Genomic DNA, 12649 nt, shown 5'->3' with positions numbered 1-12649 from the left:
TGATGGGCTCAAAAAATCGATTTTTTTTTTTTTCATAAATTTCTTTCTTAACATGTCTAGAATACGGTAGTAAAGTTTCCGAGGGTTAGGTTTTAAAATAATTTTATCATGTGAGTGTGAAAAACAGATAGTTATAAACTCGGGCCCGTTGATCGAGAATGCATTTGAAGTTAATCGCCGGTTTGCATTTGTGATGCGATTATTAGGAATTGGTCACGAAGGAATAAATCTTTTCTGCAGCTTAATGGACATATGTTCGGGTATTGGAAATTCAACTTATACTGCACTACTGAAAAACATTCATATTGCCACATCGTCACTGTGTGAAACTTTATTATCATTCGCAGTCACGCAAGAAAAAGCTTCGAATGAAGTAGCAGGAAAACCACAAGATGAATTAATCGTGTCTGGTGACGGTACTTGGAAGAAAAGAGGCTTTTCATCTCTATTCGGAGCTTCTACATTGATTGGAAAGTACACCGGAAAAGTTTTAGATGTCATGGTTATGAGTAGTTTTTGTGGTGGATGTAATCAGTGGAAAAGTAAGAAAGAAACGGATCCTTTAGGGTACGACATGTGGAATGAAGCGCATAAAGATGAATGCACCATAAACCATACCGGAAGTTCCGGTAAAATGGAGATAAGTGCCATCACGCAAATGTTTTTGAGGTCTATGGAAAGATATGGCGTAAAGTATCTTACATACATTGGCGATAGTGACAGTAAAACTTTCAAAGGGATCCTAGATGCTAAACCGTATGGAGATACTGTAGTAACAAAAAAAGAATGTGTGGGCCACGTAGAAAAGAGAATGGGAACACGACTTCGGGCTGTTAAAAAAGATAAAACTAATCAAGGAATCGGTGGAAAAGGACCAGGTAAACTTACTGATGAAGTTATTCAAGAAATAACAAAATTCTACGGATTAGCGATTCGACGTCATCCAGATTCGCTAGAAGATATGAAGAAGGAAGTTTGGGCAACGTATTATCACAAATGTTCTTCAGATGAAAATCCTCAACATCAATTTTGTCCAGAAGGCGAAGACAGTTGGTGTAAATGGCGGAAGGCAGAAGCTAAGAACGAGCTCGACCAATTTCATCACGATAAACCACCTCTTATACCAAATGTACAAACAGTTATCAAACCTGTTTTCGAAGATTTGTCAAAAGATGAATTATTAATTCGTTGTTTAGGAGCAGAGACACAAAACAATAACGAATCTGTGAATTCGTTGATTTGGACTTTTGCTCCTAAGCATCTCCATTCTGGTCCCAAGATAGTTGAAATTGCTAGTTACTTATCAGTTATCATCTTTAATGAAGGTTTTGAAGGTGTTTTAAAAGTAATGTCGGTTATGGGATGCCCTATTGGCCGCGAATCCCATACTTATGTTGAGAAACGTGATGAAAAGCGAATCTCACGTTCTGAGCGGCGCGTAAGTGATGCCGTTAAACAAGCCAGGATTGACTCAAGAGCTGAACAATCTGCTTTGAAAGAGTTTCAAGAAGAAGAGGAAGGAATGCTCTATGGACCGGGCATCGCCGATTGAGGGTAAGTTGAGATTTTCATAGTTAAAAGCGAACTTGAAACTTTAAACGCGTTTTTCTAAAAACTCTGTTTTTCAAACTTTCCTCCATCGTATCTTAAAAACGGCTTGACCGAATAACTTGAATCTTGAAGCGTTGGATTTAGCACATTCAAACGCATGGAATGATCTAAGGACAATCAAAAATTCTCAAAATTTCGATTTTTTTATAGCAAAAAACAAACAAAAAAAACCCAAAATTCACGATTTTTTTTTCAAATGTCAATCAAAACTCCAATTTTTGGTATATTCATTTGATGATAGATCATTCCGTGCATTTAGGCTCACAGATTAAAACGCCGCCTACTTTTTTTGTTTCAGATAAGCCAATCAGCTGAAATCGTGGAGAAAGTGCGAGTCCATTTTTTCGAGACGGGGCTGTTCAGACCCCTGTAACTCATGTTCTACATTATATTTTTAGCTCAAATTTTATACTGATACTGCCAAAATATATGTTAATGAATTATAATAAACAATAAAGCTCTATCTATTTACTGGTCGTAGAAAAAAAATGCTAAAAAATCCCTAAAATACAGGCCGTCACATGGGATGACCCCCTTAAGAGCTAAGCTCAATTACCTTAATAAGAAAGCGGGCAAGTTCGGAATTTCGGATTCGAGAAATCGGAAGAGTTATACAACGTGAAATACGCGAACTATATCGGAGACGGCGACACAAAAATTTTTATTTCTTTATTAAAAAACTCGAAGCAATTTTTCAAAAACACTGCCATTCAGTACATGTATTCGAAGATGTAATGACTGTAATGTAGTGCTCTCGTCAAGAGCGTCAAGGTAATCGCGCAACTGTACTACTAGCGCTCTCTGCCGAGTGTGACAAGATAGACTCGTTTTCTGAAACACGGAGTGGCAGGGGGCTGCCTCTAGCCTTCCTGGTACGCAACCTCGATTTAACAAAGTGAGATGCGTAGTCGGTCCCGCCACTGACCGTTAAACCGAGGTCGTATCGTATATCGGCCATTCCAAATATGGACCCTTCCAAGTTTTGACCCACGCTGACAATTTAGTGCAGATTTCAATCGTTCGAATCGTTATTTTACAGTCCAATATTGATGAGCAATCAACATTGTTTGCTTTAATTGCATAGTATTAGTGAGAAATTATTGCGCATACCTTCCGTGTTCTTCTTCTGTTCACATAGGTATTATTTTTTCTGTCGTGCCACTAGGACTTCTTGAAATGTACGATAAAAATGATTTTTACTACCTTTTTCAGCTTCGGAAAGTGTTGTCGAAATTTTTTCTCCGAAAAGGAAGATAATTCGAAGACAATGTTTGGTAGTCCAACGTCGACATCTTCCTGCGGTGATATTTAGCGACACTGATTCTAATAAAAAAAAAAAAACAAATCAATGATTCAATTTCACGAGCTAAATGTACGGTAATTTTTTATCAATTATTCTAACCTCATCGTCGATAATTTTAACGTACAAAACCTGCTAAATGATTTGTAAATCGTTGATCCGCGTAGCGTTATTTAAAAAAAAGAATGAAATAAAAATAATTACTGAGAAATATACACTCCATACCGAAATGAAAATCAAGATGTATTTCACTGCTTCGACCGAACTATTTTTCAGACTAGATTCCAAGCTCGGGAAAAATGCGCCAGCGGTTAAGTGACCAAACCGACTACTACGCAGTCCCGAATGGAATGACTTGCAACGGTTAGACGAAACTTGTTTGTGCCGAAACGAGTTGGGTGGTGGGAGAAGACGCCGTCGCTCATTGGCCGATATTGGTGGTGATCGTGGAATCACGTATCATCTATCCCTTCCCTCAATCTTACCGAGAATGCGTTAGGTAGTGTTTCTACCCTAACCCAAAGAGTAGAAATACTACCTAACCAAAGCCGTTAAATCCATAGACTGAAATGAGTTTCAAATGGAAACGATTATTCGGTTATACTACGAATATAGCTCCAACACTGTTGTCAACAGAGTCACCTTAAGTCTATAAAATAATACAAACTGAAAAAAATTTCTTCTGTTTAAGTAAATATCTGACTAGTTCGTCCTGATTTGTTTCATTTGATTTAAGATTTGTTTGATTGAAATAAGTCGTACTAAAATATCATAGATTCACTAATTCTAAGATCAATGCAATAGTCGTTTAATTTAATTTTTCTTTTCTAAAAACAAGTAAATATCGTTGTTTTTTTATGTTGCATTGTTTACTTAGCATAAAGTCTTTACAGTGCGTGTGTCAAGTATTGTTCCAAAACTCAATTGTAATTTTTACTCGGGTTTTGTTTACAACTAGAGTCGAGTGGTTTTTTTCCGATACTTTCTGCTCATATTTGAATATTAGTATACCGCAGGGTTAAGAAAAAACAACTATCCTTGTTTACAAATAATGCTGCATGGTATAAAGAAATGTAAATATTGCCTGTTCACGTGAATTTTGTTGAACGAATATCCAAGTTGAGCTTATTTTTGTACATTGGAAGTATAAATAAATATACATTTCGCCGGGTGACGAAAAATGATATAGTTAAAGATTTCAAATTGCGGTACTGTACATTTCAAAAATATCAAACAGTCGTATAAAGAATCCCGAATAATTAATCGTTGAGAATGCTTCAGCATTGGCGGTAACAAATGTCTAGATCTAGATCTAACAACAAAATATCGAAAAGCGATACATTTTTTTAAATACAGATCCAATGCTACAAAAGCATCACATCTTTTACAACATTATGGAATAATTTTTCATTTTGTATATTGGATATGAGTTTAAAAATGTATGCGTTTAAAGATTTGTCAGATGACTATATCCAAATGGATATTTAACTTTTCAAAAAATTGCGTGGCGAATATTCTAGAGCCTATATTCTCTCGATTGAAATAAATAATGTTAGAATTGTCAAGTCTTCACTTGAGTTCTCAACTTCAAAATATTCTGTCCAGCAATACATCAATTCTTTCGTTCGAATGAAGTATATTAATCTGATCAATATCATGAATATATATCACATGCGTAAATATTGTGCAAAATAATATTATATGATGAAAAATAAAATGGCATCACTCCCAAGTACCTTTCCATTTTCATGGGTTTTCCCTTCGACACGCTTCCGAATTCTTTCCCACGCTCCTTTCCTGGTATAGCTGAATTTATTTTGTCTATACCTGTCCCTTAGGGTAAGCCAAAGAAACTAACCTGTCGAATTCCTGGTCTTAAAGACCTTTTTACTAAGAAAAAAATTCTCCCGTTGGGGAAAATTTTAAGCTCAATTTTAAAAGGTGTCTTTGGCCATTTCAAATTTCCCAGTTAAATGACACGCAAGAAAATTTTTTTCATTAAAAATGCTATAACTTTCGAACCGTTTGAGATAAAAAAAATTTCCAGGCATATTCTTGTAGGGCATTAAATTCTCTAAAAAAAGACTCTGGAGTTGATTTTTTAGTATCAAAAATTCGTATACTTACGGGCCGTGTAAGTCAAAGAAAAACAGAAATATGCAGTTTTAGGGCTCTGTGATTGGAAATATCCATACTAAATGGAAAAACTTTATATATATATATACAGAGAGAGAGAGAGAGAGAGAGAGAGAATGAGAGAAAATTTAAGAGGCCAAGTAGGCTAACCGTTCGCTGGTAATTTATGGGTACGACATAATTCGTAGTGTTTGCTGGTAAGCGAAGACCTTCCGGTGGTCTTCAGTCGATAGTAGTAGATATCTACTCTCTTTCTGTCACACAAAGTAGAAGAGGACAGAACATTATTGTCAGTATCTCTATATTGAATATTTTTTTTCAAACTTGTAAGAATTCTACGATATACACGAGTTTTAAAGAAAAAACGACGGGAGTATCGTTGAAAAAAATGTTGAATTTTTTTAACCATCCTCTGATGATACCCAAATGCTTAGTTTTTATAACGGGTCGTCACTAAGCCCCCTTACTGGAATAATAAGAAAGTTTAACTACAATACAAGTATCTATAGCATTTTCGTATACACTGAAATGATGCATTTCTGTAATGATATCGGTATTGGATGAGAGTACGAGTTACGAGAGTGAAATACGACAATCGATGCATCGATTAATCGAGTCTAAACAAATAATGAAACACGACTCGATTGAATCGGTAAAAATGAATCGATTAATCGATTTTTCCGTACTTTTTTTTTAAAACGGTGCATGTGAAACCATAATTTCTTAAATTTCAGTAATTATCAATTTCAGATGAAAATATTCGTTTATCTTTCACTTATCGCATCAAATAGGTATGTAGTAAGTAGCACAATGATAATAACTGATACTTTATAATCATATAAATTGACATTGTACTGCATCGTTCATAGGAGTAAAAAACAAAAATCAATTACGAGGAAAAATAATCGAGCAAGTCGATTAATCGAGTTTGAAAAATAATCGATTATACTCGATTAAACGGGAAAAAGTCATCAAAACGAAACGAAAGTGTTGGACGGCTCGATTCCGGTCCGTGAATTTTGGTGTTTGACTAAATTGAGCCAGTGCGCGTATCAACCGATGTAGGCCACTTTCGACAGTTTTTAGTCAACAAGTAGATTCCGTTATACGATTCCAAGGCGGTAGAGTCATCGTTATACATGCTTACATAGGTATAATACACGAATTCGACCGGACGCCCACCTCGCATGAAATATGCACATGGATGTATACATACGTACACAAATAACGTATCTAAACCATTTGTACCCTTGAATTACCTGCATCCGCCGAGCAATCAATGCATCAAATGATTAGAATTTATAGCAGGGATTTTCTGAAAACTGGTAGCGCCGCTTTCGCGTGTACATATACATTATATACAGTTAGAAAAACATTTTAGACCCCAAATACTGTACACAGATAGCGACAATACTGATTTATACAAAATATTTCAGATTCAATCACGGTGGATATGCGACATTAACGTTATCTATTGATTTAACCGTTGCGTTTAGGATAAAACTTCCCGTAGTTTTTTTAATTCCAAAGGTTAAACGACCCAGAACTGTTCAAATATGTTCTAATTACAGGTAAAATCAATATTCACAGGTGCGAAGAAGCGACTTCCGGTTACCCGTAACAAGGAAAGTGAGCCTAGATTTACTTTTATTGAATCCAACGAAAAAAATCGAACTCCTGCACTAGAAGCGTTGCGTTTCTTTAGCTCACTGTGTCCGTGAACAAGCGATTAGCCAACGACGCGTTATCATTTAACGAGTAGAATCACGTAGCGTAAATGCTACGCACGTATTGTAATACAGTGTAGGTACTTACTCGACATACGCAACTGTTACGCTGGATTAGTATTCATGTTTTCTAAGCGTGGCATAATATTTTCTGCTGGTACGACGGTAAGAAAAAGTGATTAAGCTACTGCAGCACGTGGACAAGCAAGGTCTTTTGCCGTTTACGAAGCATCGCATTGTGCGTGTAAAGAAGACAATGAGTTTGTGCCTGCTTGTAGAATCGTAAAAGGCGGTAAATTTTTTTCTTTCAAATTTAAAATGCACCTGACGAATGACTCGCGCGGTAAGTATATATTGTTGAATACCTACGACGTAGGACACATTCACCTTCAAAGTCTAAAGAGTGAAAGCTGAGTAACATACTTGACGAGAATCCTGTCAACTACACGCGTGCGTTAATTTATACATATATTTCCATACTTCTCGTCAAAATGGTGAACCGGAATTTCGGCTCATTATTGGGAACCAGGCTACGAAAGTTCGTTCGTCTATCCACGAGTTTTTGGATATTATTAATCAGATATTTGTTATCGTAAGTGGTTTCCGGTTTCCGGACACAACGATAAGAACTACCACCAGGTTTCAAAGCATTTTAACCGTGCGATAAGAATTTTAACGACCCGTGATTCTGATGCGAGTCTACAGCTACATTCGAAAATATCACATCAACGAACGAATTCATCTTACGGATGACTTGGGTATTTAAGGTTTCGCGAAATAAGTTTCGAAACGAAAAACTAATATTAAAAACAAACATTTTCAAGGCTCAATCGAACCTAGTCGAGTATGAATTCGATTAGTAGAAGAGCATGCAGTAGCACAAAATAAAATTAATAAAATTGTAAATTTAAACTATAACGTACTATCGCTTAGTTATTGTCAAATTTTAAAAGGTTACACTTTCGTGCCATATGTTCGATGTGAAAATCATTCAGCTTGTTGATCTTACTTTTACTCGTTTATGGATAAGATAAAACTTTCCTGATATCTTCAATTTCTCCTGTGTTACGGGAACTCTATTTGAACCAGATTAAACTCTTTTAACTCTGATTTTTCACCTTGATATCTGTTTGATTGTAATTTCTGTATCAAGTAAATCTATCCTTTAGATACCGTATGTACGAGAAAATTATTTCTCTTTATTCGGGTGATTCTGCGATCATGTATACAATATATATGTAAATATATAAATTAAATTTTCTAGTATATTTTCTTATTACACAATAATATGTATAGGCTTTTATATAATTTACACATGTGTTTATGTATACCTATATAACAATTATTTGTAAGAATTATTGTAAAAATATAGACAACCTTATCTTCGTATTGCGTTTCATTTTTTTTTTCTTCTATTTATATCTTACATGCAAGCGTGTATAGCAATTTATTGTTAGTATACTTTTTTTTTAAATCTTGTTATACTAGTTATATACATCAGTTATGTATAGTTTATATAATTGCGTACGGAGATTGGAGGTAAGTTGAGTTTCGCAGCCAATATTGATGTTGTACGATCTAAAATCAATTTACTTGAGAAAAAACATTTAAATCGAAACCAAAATCGTGATATTGGATAAATTTTGATATTTGATTTTCTGAATAGTTCATCGTACGGATTTATCAATATATTCGTGACACGATGTATACAATTATTACCTGCAAAGACCATCGAAGTCATATCGTCATGTAACTATTCGAATAAAATCTGATAAATTGAAACAAAACTTTCCTTACAGTTTTGTGCAACTAGACAAGCCCTTCTGAACATGAATACCAACCTAAATACGTGATAAAAATCGATGTCTACGAGGTTGAATTTTCTCCGATGAATAACGAAAGCTTCGTATCAATACTGGCCTGGATGTTGTTTCAATTTATGAAAAGGCGGTGACCGTTTACTTTCCAAAATTATATATGCAACAAAATTTTGATATTTCATTGGTGGACATGGCCCGAACCCGTTCAACAATATTCAATCGTCCTAAATAATGCATGGGACGAACATAATAATAGGATTTACAAAAAACGGTGGAGCAATTCGTCCCGATAGACAGGTCGGTAAACGAAGTATTTCGAATGGGTATAATAAAGCGTTGACACACATACATGTAGACATGTATCAATTTGCCTATGCTGTTATTATAGTATAGGAGGCGAATTCAATTGTTATACATTATTTACTAGGAATACATTTTGTTGCTGTGTATAAGCGTCAGCAGTTACAATTCCATCACACTGAGCATTTTTATCTCGTACGTTTATAATTTGGACCCCAAATTTTACATACAAGCTAATATCATATATATATATATATATATATGCTGCTATATATTTATACATGTGTATATATCAAAGACAAAAATATTGGTTCTCCGCTGTTAGAAGAATAGACTGACATCTAGATACGAACGATTCATACAGGGACGAATCTTTGCACTGGTGCAGTAGATACTGAATCTCCGCTTTTTAGATAGTTGCAAAAATTCGATCAAGTAATCTAATCACAACAAGGAAAAACAAAATTATTTAATCACAGATATGATTGCAAAATTGTGATTGTATGAAAACTCAAAGTTATTTAGACATATCGTGGGGGTGACTGTGAAAGATGAAAATAAAATCCCTGCTTTGTCTTCTTTCAGACCATAATTCAACTGTTTCCTCGGCTACTTTACAAAGAAAAATTTCACACGAATTGGAAAATACATGGGAAAATTTGAAGGTCAAGTTTTACTAATATTGCAAGGTCGCCAATTGTTATTCATTATCGACGATTTGCCTACGATTCGTAAAAACTAAAATTCAATATAAACCGTCGACTTTGTTAAAAACTTGCAGAATTCTTCCCGTATATCACCTTGTTAAATATATGTTTGCTGATCAAGGAAAAAATTATCCAACAAATTCAATAGTGTTATCTTATAATGGCAATAGTAGAGAAAAAAGTTATTTTCACAGTTCATGTGTTAAGAAAAATCGTTGAAAGAGTTCTTGATCGTAAATAAAATGTAAGGAATGTCGAGCATGCACTAAGAAAAATTTCATCGTTATGGTTACTTGAAAATTCTAATCAATTGTGTATCGTTACAATAACGTTTCAAAAAATGTGGCACAAGTAATTATTTAGTACAATTACGGCTGTCGACAGCGTATTTCCTCATCATAAGTTGGACAATTCAATTTGTTTGTTTAGGTAACATTTTTGTTTTAATTGAATAAGGCCTTAACATGAATCTATCATTGCACAAACATCAAATTATCGCATTAAATGTAAAAAAATTATGTATATATATATGACGCGTGACCAAAATCAAAACGAATAACGATACATACTAAAATATCTAGTAAAAACTACAAAACTCATTTTCACTTTGTACCAAAAACTATATTTTTCAATTACGCGATGAAATGAAAATAGCCAAGAAGTTTATACCAAAGAAAACTAGAAATATATCTCGGTGTGGTAAAATTTTACCTCGAACAGCAAATTTCATGAGTCTTGGACTGATTTTACGTCAGTGCAGGAAAGCCTGTAACACATACGCGCGGGGTCAAAACGTTCACCGTATAAAGTTTATACATATATGTATGTATATACGTATGTACAATCGATATCTTAGGCAAGAACCAGGTGTTAAAGATGAGCCAGCACTTCGACGGCGGTAACGGGAGGCGTTTGGTCCCCACTGAGAATGACGGGCTCAGATTCGGTCTGGACGATCCTGACAAGATTCGCGTCCTTTTTAGATGGCACCTGGAGAGTAGCGGTCGGCGTCGGATTCGGTCGGCCACAGTAGCTGGGCGGTCTGCTCTCACGTGTCGTTCCTCCCAGGGCCGCGACGCTACCCGCATTCGACCTATAAGTCGGCGGCGGCGACGAAGTCGGCTGTAAGCGATCCAGGAGAAGCAGTCGAAGTCGATACTCCTGCATGCTGGCCTGTGGATCATCGTGCTTCGTATTAGCGAGGTGCAAAAAATTTCAACGAATAAATCAAGACTCGGGTTATTTGTTTTTGCTTACAATTAGGAATCATTTTCCTTTCATATGTCACTCGTAGTCCTATCTACGAAAATTTATCGGATACGAAAAGGAAAATTATCAAAAAAAACTAACAAATTTGTCGAATTTCACCGGTCTTTAATTCATAATTCACAGAAGCTAATGGAATTTGTATCAAATTTTATCAGAGCATACAAATGAGTCTCGAAGTTATGGTGTGAAAAGTATCAAAAAGCGTTGTCATTTGGAGCCAATATTAGTGCAGTCGAACAATTATGATCGTTTTTAAATTTTCGACGTAAATTCAAGTCGATTAGCGTTAGCGCAACTTTGAATCCTTTCATTTCCTGTTACTGTTGCTTCAATACTTTTTTAACCAGACTGTACTATACTTTTTCTTATAAACGTTGCAAAAGTAGAGTTAAAGTGGAAGGTTTTTAGAGTGATGCTTTTCAATGCTTGACGATAATCAAACACTTTCGGCAATATATTTTTTTTACCTTCCCATAGTTAAGTAACGTTGTACGAAAAACAAAAAAAAACTGGTCTCGTGTCACCTGTTTTTTTTTGAACAAATATCTGAAAACGTTATCGTTGACTTGACATGGCACAGGTTTTATATTTTGAGAAGAGATCGATCGAAAGAAAACAAAGTATAAAAAAAAAAAAAAAAAACCGACACTTTTGAAAGAATATACGTTTTGTGTTGTAACCGCATTTATACACCGTGGATGTTAATTCGAGCGACGCGATAGCCTGGCGTTTTTTTCAAAGCGAGTAAAACCGAGGAGGTGAGAGATGTGGACCAGAGATTTGTCGTGCCTGGCGATGCGAGCCGGTAGGGCAGACCGACATCGGAACAACGAACGAAGGTCGAGCTCGAAATGGGCATCAATGGCCCTAAGCCCGAGGGTTTCGTTTCAGGTAGTTCAACCTTGCAACAACGGTACTGATATAAAAGAGTAAAAATACCAAGCTAACCCAAGATCGTATTACCCTCACAGAAAACAGAAATTTCATTATTTCAACTCTAATACACAAACTGTGCCATTGTATTTTTATTTTTAAGCGGATGCCAAAACCGTATGGTAATAATTGAGTATTTGAATGAAATTTTTTTTTCATTTTTAGGGGTGCATAATTCAGTGCAAGACAAAATAATGAGGACGTATTTTTTGTTTTTCGTTACAAATGATACTTTTTCATGTTATAGGTGATTGAATTTCACTGATTCTAATATATATAGATATATCTTAACATGGGTGACGTCACAATGTTATAGTTTTCAATCTGTTATATTAATGGCAATTTTGACTCAATCGAAAAAATAAAAAATACGTCCAAAATATTTTTTTACAATCTACAAGAATATGAAATAAAAAAATTTCATTCAAATACTCAATTGCATAGTTAAAAATCCCTAAAACTATCGAATAATTAGCGCGGATGGTAGAAAATAATGTACCTAACATGTATGAATGCGTCAGTTTTTGCATAAAACATTATTCTTTCGTTTTACTGGCTACCAGAAATTTGCATTGTTAACTTTTGTTCTATGGTCATTTGTTGAAGCGCGAGGAGCCGACCAATCACGAACATGTCAAATACCGGTATACAAAATGTACTCTTAATTGCATAGATGCAGGCGTATTTCGATCGGATCGACCCTAAATTGCATACATGCAGGCGTATTCCAGTAAAATTCCCCCCGAATTGCATAGATGCAGGCGTATTACGATAAGTTCCGCTCAGAATTGCATAGATGCAGGCGTATTCCGTTGAAATGTAGCCCAGAATGCATAAATAGGGGCA

The 12649-nt window shown here is 35.3% G+C and overlaps 1 protein-coding gene and 1 long non-coding RNA gene across 2 annotated transcripts in view; one reads left to right on the top strand and one right to left on the bottom strand.

Moving 5' to 3' along the window:
* The first annotated feature begins 2525 nt into the window (after positions 1-2525).
* LOC124176700 lies at positions 2526-4077 on the top strand. The gene is made up of 3 exons (XR_006869443.1): positions 2526-2749; positions 2824-2983; positions 3188-4077. It is a non-coding gene; the product is annotated as an uncharacterized LOC124176700 (long non-coding RNA).
* A 3876-nt stretch (positions 4078-7953) lies between these two features.
* Positions 7954-12649, bottom strand: part of LOC124175427 — a 29481-nt gene continuing 24785 nt past the window's right edge. The window contains exon 5 of the mRNA XM_046555672.1: positions 7954-10774. Within this exon, the coding sequence (XP_046411628.1) occupies positions 10472-10774 (303 nt within the window). The 3' untranslated portion in view covers positions 7954-10471. The remainder of the gene's footprint in view (positions 10775-12649) is intronic.

The sequence above is a fragment of the Neodiprion fabricii genome, chromosome 2, assembly GCF_021155785.1.
Source record: "Neodiprion fabricii isolate iyNeoFabr1 chromosome 2, iyNeoFabr1.1, whole genome shotgun sequence".
Lineage (NCBI taxonomy): Eukaryota > Metazoa > Arthropoda > Insecta > Hymenoptera > Diprionidae > Neodiprion > Neodiprion fabricii.
Note: the sequence above shows the minus strand (reverse complement) of the source record. Positions and strands in the feature narration are given on the sequence as shown.